Raw genomic sequence first — 6,416 nt, forward strand, 5'->3', positions numbered from 1 at the left:
AAAAATTAGCCAGGCGTGGTGCTGCATGCCTGAAATCTCAGCTACTTGGGAGGCTGAGGCAGGGAGAATCGCTTGAACCTGGGAGGTGGAGGCTGCAGTGAGCCAATATTGTGCCACTGTACTCCAGCCTGGGCAATAGAGCGAGACTCTGTCTCAAAACAAAACAAACAAACAAAATGCATGCTAGATATGAGGAGAGAGGAGAGCAAGAGGGTAAAGGAGAAATTCCAAAGAGACATGCAGGTGCAGTAAGTATGGACCTAACCGCTGTACAATCTTCCTGGGGTGGAGGTAATGAGCAATGCAGCCATTAGGTGGGATTCACACCCAACACCGGCTGTACATGCACACCAACTAATAGTAAGAGAGGGTCCCACAAGCTTAGGGTAGAAATTAGGCAGGAGAAAAAGGCGGGGACCTAAGGCAGAAGTGGGAAAACCAGACAAAGGAAAAAGGCAGAAACTTAAGACAGAGGTGGGAACTTCAAGAAAAAATCCAGCATCATAAAAACCTGATGCAGAACTCTCAGGGCTGCTGGCTTACTCTCTCAGCATCCCACTCTGCCTCGTCTTTCAGAACGTCCTGTCTCTCTCCATATAAACTCTCTGTTCTCTATTTCCCTTCCTAAAGCTCTCTGCTATCTCTGAATTGTCTCTTGGCCAAAATCCTTCTCCCAAGATGACTAAGGGCTGAGAATATCCCCCCTTCCTGATAACACCACCAGAGCTGTCTTCAAGCTCCATTTCAGTGTGAAAGAAACTGCTTTTATGACTCCAACCCCATGTTCACAGAACAATCGAACTGGATTTCATTAAGCACTGGTCAAGCACTGCTGCCTCTGTCTTGCCACACATGCCCAATGTCACTGAGGATTTATTCTGCACAGCGCCAATCTCACTCTCCAGTTTCAACATGCAGTCACGGAGGCCACCCAAAAAGACCAGGTGCACAAATGCATCCTCCTCACCCAGCCCTCCCGGGCCCGCCAGCAGGAACTCCTGTCTCCCTATCCTCTTGACGATCGGCGGCCTCTCCTCGCTGCAGTAGGGAAACAGGTCCTGGGAGACGCCTGTGCTGTAGTTGTGGATGATGTACTGAGTGGTCAGAGCCAGACACAGGAAGTGGCCGTCCACAGCCACAGCGAGGGGCTGCTCGGAGGTCGACACCTCCTTGACGATCTGCACCCGGTCCTCATACACCAGAAACATCTGGATGGTTCTGCGTTTGACAGAGATGATGCAAACTTCTACACAGAATGGGTCCCCGCTCACAGGGTTCTCATTCAGTGCAAACGTGGCTGCCCCCTTGATGCGGGCCCCCGAGGGCACGGGCTCGAGGTTCAGCATGTTGACCAGGCTGATGGAGTTGTCACACAGCACCAGCAGCCTGTTGAGTGCTGAGGCTGCGCGCAGCTCGTTCACGGGCTTCTTGAAGCCCAGGTGTCTGTGCAGCTGTTTGGTGGCAGTGAACGTGGCCGGCCCGGCAGGCACTGGCCTCTCCTCCAACAGGAAGTGGTAGACGAAGCAGTCGTTGGTACCCACGTAGAGGTCCCTGCCGCAGCACTCCACACACTCTATGTTGATGCGCTCCTTGTCGCCCATCAGCAGCTCCCGCTCCACCGCAGAGACAAGCGTAAAGGCTTTGATGTTCATCATGTCTACTGGCTGATCTGCTGGAAGAGAAAGAGGAAAACTAATTTTAGAGAAACAAGGAAGAAGTAGAAACAGAGGTTGCAATAATGATGCGTGGATTCCCTAGTTATCATGTTCATTAAAGGAAACCATTCCACGCTGTCAAAAAATGGAAAGAAACCACTTCCCTACTGACCTCTCCCATGGGACAGCAAGAGACCCCAGCAGAAAACCACACATACACCCCTCCACACACACCCATACACACACATGCATGTGCTTGTGATCACAGGCCATCCTGCTCAGTCCCCACACAGAGTCACCTGGAGCCTCCTCACATTGCTCCTGGGAGACACGCTTGCAGGCAGAAGACAAATGCATGCATTCACCCACGGGCAACATAACAAAAGGATTTGTGAGGCAGGAGGATGACTTGACCCCAGGAGCTGGAGGCCAGCCTGGGCAATATAATGAGACCCCATTAAAAAAAAAAAAAAAAAAAGGATTTCTGAAAAAGGCAGAAATGATCCTCATTGATCTTCCCTGAGTTTTTACAGCTACTTGAATATGTACTTTAGTCAATGAACACAACCACAGTGGCAGGATCCTGCCAGGGACACTGAGGCAGGTGCCAGGCCTTGGATTCCTTTGTGTTCTTCCCAAAAAGGCAGGTGCATCAGCCCCAGCTCCGGAGGAAATGTATTCATTTGGAGAGTAAAGGTGCGCCTCGGAGCACGAAAGGCTTTCAGGTGGCGAGCGGAGCTATTTAGTGGATGTGTGGACTGGTCCCTGGCTCCCACTGGAAGTGAGAGCCTGTGGCCTCCTACTTCATCGTCTGTGGAGAACTGTGGCTTCACACTCCACAAAGTCAGAGGGAGAAGACCAGGCAAGGTGGCCTTTCGGACTTATCAGGCGGCCAGAAGCAAACTCAAAGGCACAGTCCCTGTGATCGGGAGCAGGGCAGGGGATCAGAGAGCTGGAAAGAGGACTGCAGAGAATGACGGGAGCTGCAGGGCAGCTGGGAAGTGAAAGGTTCCCTATCACTATCACTTCCTCACCTCAAGCTCTCTGAACATGGAACAGTGCTGCTTCGTGAGAGCTTAAGTTCCTAATACTCGGAGGCATTCCAGCAAAGTGGGGACGACCTCTCAGAAATATTCAAGAAAGGTCCACACATCAGGGAAGGGAAGGAATCAGAGAACTTCTCTGGTGCCTTTCAACTAGAAAATTGTGGAACTCCACAATTTCTTGTCTGCCCCCATCCATGGGGGCAATGTCAACTACACACGAGTGAGACTCCAGCCCCCTTCCCTAGCTCAGCAAAACCCCCCGGAGCGGGGTACCCCAGGGCTGAGGAGGCTTGTCTGTGGACACGTCAGTCCTTTCTGTTTTTTCCCATCGCTTGAGCAAATTACTTGTTGCTATGGTCAGAATGTTTGTGTCCCCATAAAATCCATATGTTGAAACTTATCCTCAGAGTGGTAGTGTTGGGAGGTGGGGCAACTGGGAGGTGATTACGTCATGAGGGTGGAACCCTTACGAACAGCATTAGTGCCCTTATCAAAGAGGCCCCAGAGAGCTTATTTTTTCCTTCCATCCACTGTGTGAGGAGGCAGCTGGAAGGCACCACCCTTGAGGGACAGACCCTCACCAAACACTGAGCCTACCATGCCTTGATCTTGGACTTCCTGGCCTCCAGAACTGCGAGCAATACATCTCTATTGTCTATTAATTACCTAGTGTATGGTAGTTTGTTACAGCAGCCTGAACGGACACTTGGCTATTCCAGCCTCAATTGCTTCATCTGTGAAATGAGCATAATAACGGTACCTACTTCACAGGATTGTTGCAGGAAGTAAGCCAGCTCATATGAAATGCTGACAGCTGGCACACGGCACTCAAACTTTTGGATCTCATCATAAATACTATGATTCCCTCCCAGTCTGGATCAGCTCCTATTCCTCTCTCAAACTACCAGCTTGCTTCTGGTGTTCATTTCCCAAGCTGGGCACCAAGAGATTAAACTATGCTGTCTTCTGTCCTCAGATATGGGTAACCCTTTCACCTCCACCAAAAGACAGCCTGCATCAGAAGCCAGAACACACACTCACACACCCGCCCCATCCCTAAGACATCTTTACACTCATTTATGGGAGCTCATCTTCACAGAAACTATGGAAAAGAGATGGGGGAAGTGTAGAGGAAGGCTCAAAAGGCACCACAGAGAAGGAATCATGTCCATCTACCTCGGGGCTGTGGGAACATCCCCAGAATCCCAGGTGAGGCCGGGTGCAGAACTCCTGCAGGCTTCTACAAATAGTCTCTGGCACAAACAGCTCTTAAACAACGTCATGTATTTGTCCCAACCAAACACAACCACCAAAACCCAGACAATATTTTTTTCTCCATTTAAAAGCTAATGAGTAAAACCCAGATATTGAAATGTCGGCTTCCAGACATCTAAGTTAGTGAAAGTGAAGTAATACAAAAAACTTCTTTCTTCATTGATTAATCAATCAGGGTTGTCTTTTTTAAATGGCAGGAGTAAGCAGTTCTGCTATTTAAAATATAAATTATGTCTTACTTTGCGGAAGGAATAGAGAAACAAACTCTGGGCACCTATAATCAAACTCCTTTTATTTAGCTTCTTAAAAGTATACTATCTGGCCGGGCGCGGTGGCTCAAGCCTGTAATCCCAGCACTTTGGGAGTCTGAGGAGGGTGGATCACGAGGTCAGGAGATCGAGACCATCCTGGCTAACACGGTGAAACCTCATCTCTACTAAAAAATACAAAAAACTAGCCGGGCGAGGTGGCGGGTGCCTGTAGACCCAGCTACTCTGGAGGCTGAGGCAGAAAAATGGCCTGAACCCGGGAGGCAGAGCTTGCAGTGAGCTGAGATCTGGCCACTGCACTCCAGCCTGGGCAGCAGAGTGAGACTCTGTCTCAAAAAAAAAAAAAAAAAGTATATTTTCCATAATTCCAGCCCCTGTCTTCAGTTAGCACAAGGGATAAACTAAACACATTTGCAGTGAAGAATATTATAGAAAGAATCAAACTCCTCATATTTAGTCTAAATCCTGGGGTAGATAGAGAAGGGGAGAGGGAGAGAGAGCTGTAAACAAAAATATGGTTTACTAAAAAGTCATAACTCTATATTTAAAAAGAAATGCAATATTGTTTCACTATCTAGTAAACTAGCTACTCAAGCCTTGCTAAAGATAAGCTTCCTATTACAGGCCTTTAAATTAAGGACTTGCTTTAGTAATTAAATAGTAATAATGCAGAATTACATGGAGGTAAATGAAAGCTGAAGAAGTAACATGCTAGCACTTAAAAATGACTTATTCTTAACCCTGTCTCTACAAAACAATATAAAAAATTAGCCAGGCATGGTGGGGCACACCTGTATTTCCTCCTCCCCAGGAGGCTGAGGCCGGAGAGTGGCTTGAGCCCAGCGGTTGGTGGCGTCAGTAAGCCATGATGGCACCGCTACACTCCAGCCTGGGAAACAGTGTGAGATGCTTTCACACAGAAAAAATAATAAAAAAAAAAGAAAAAGAAAAAGAAAAAAGAATTAAAAAATTGGCTAGGAGTGGTGGTCATGCCTGTAATCCCAGCACTTTGGGAGGCTGAGGCAGGTGGATCACCTGAGGTCAGGAGTTGAAGACCAGCCTGCCCAACGTGGCAAAACCCCGTCTCTACTAAAAATACACACACAAAAAAAAGTTAGCCAGGCGAGGTGGGCGGGCGCCTGTAATCCCAGCTACTCAGGAGGCTGAGGCAGGAGAATCGCTTGAACCCGGGAAGCAGAGGTTGCAGTGTGCCGAGATCACACCACTGCACTCCAGCCTGGATGACGAGCAAAACTCCATCTCACAAAAACAACAACAACAACAACAACAACAATAATAATAATAATTTAAAAAACTATTGTTTTAAGCAGTGGGAAAATTCTCTCCATGACCTAATTCACATGATATATTTACTTAGATAAAATATGAATCATAAAAAGATAGATGAACTTTAGGCCACACCTCTGTATTTTCATTAAATATAACTTCCTGGGGTTCTGAATCAGAGAAGTTTCAACACGGTAACAAAAGGAAACGTGTCTCTAAGGTGTACAATTCATACTTTACTGTGTGATCTCAAAATGATCTAAAATTTAAACTTTTTGTTAGAACTTCACTTTAAGGCTTACCTATAATCCTAACACTTTGGGAGGCCCAGGCAGGAAGATCACTCGTGCCCAAGAGTTCAAGACCAACCTGGGCAACATATTGAGACTTGGTCTCTATTTAAAAATAAAAATAAGAATATTAAATTTAAAAAATTCACTTAAAAAGTATGATTATAATAATTTAAAAGATCAACATTTTAATGTTTTCTTAGAAAATCAAAATACATACCCAGGTAGGGAAGAGATTGGAAAATGCTAGTATGCTCAAGGACCATAATTTAATTAAAGCTAACATTGCATATGTAGCAAGCACCTCTAAGTGTGCAAAAAACTAAAATAAACAATTATAAGACACAATCCCACTTCCTAAGAGTCTCTCCGTCCTATTAAGGAAATAGGACTAGAAAAATAAATCAGTAATAGTATAAAGCAATATGTGCTAAGGGTCAAAATAAAAATATTAGTAATTATCTCCTACCAGGTTAAGAATATGCACATTGTCATTTTAAAGATTTTGCCACTGGTGATAATCAGAATCTTAGTCAGCATCTTTAAAAATGCTAATGTAAAAATACGAATCTTTTTCTACAAATGTACACAGAA

The 6,416-nt window shown here is 46.0% G+C and overlaps 1 protein-coding gene across 1 annotated transcript in view; it reads right to left on the reverse strand.

Moving 5' to 3' along the window:
* The window catches only part of TGFBRAP1 (transforming growth factor, beta receptor associated protein 1), a 42,531-nt gene extending 40,864 nt beyond the window's left edge, over window positions 1-1,667 (reverse strand). The window contains exon 1 of the mRNA XM_011956622.1: window positions 968-1,667. Within this exon, the coding sequence (XP_011812012.1) occupies window positions 968-1,655 (688 nt within the window). The 5' untranslated portion in view covers window positions 1,656-1,667. The remainder of the gene's footprint in view (window positions 1-967) is intronic.
* Window positions 1,668-6,416: the final 4,749 nt, after the last annotated feature.

Source organism: Colobus angolensis, unplaced genomic scaffold (assembly GCF_000951035.1).
Source record: "Colobus angolensis palliatus isolate OR3802 unplaced genomic scaffold, Cang.pa_1.0 Scaffold42, whole genome shotgun sequence".
Lineage (NCBI taxonomy): Eukaryota > Metazoa > Chordata > Mammalia > Primates > Cercopithecidae > Colobus > Colobus angolensis.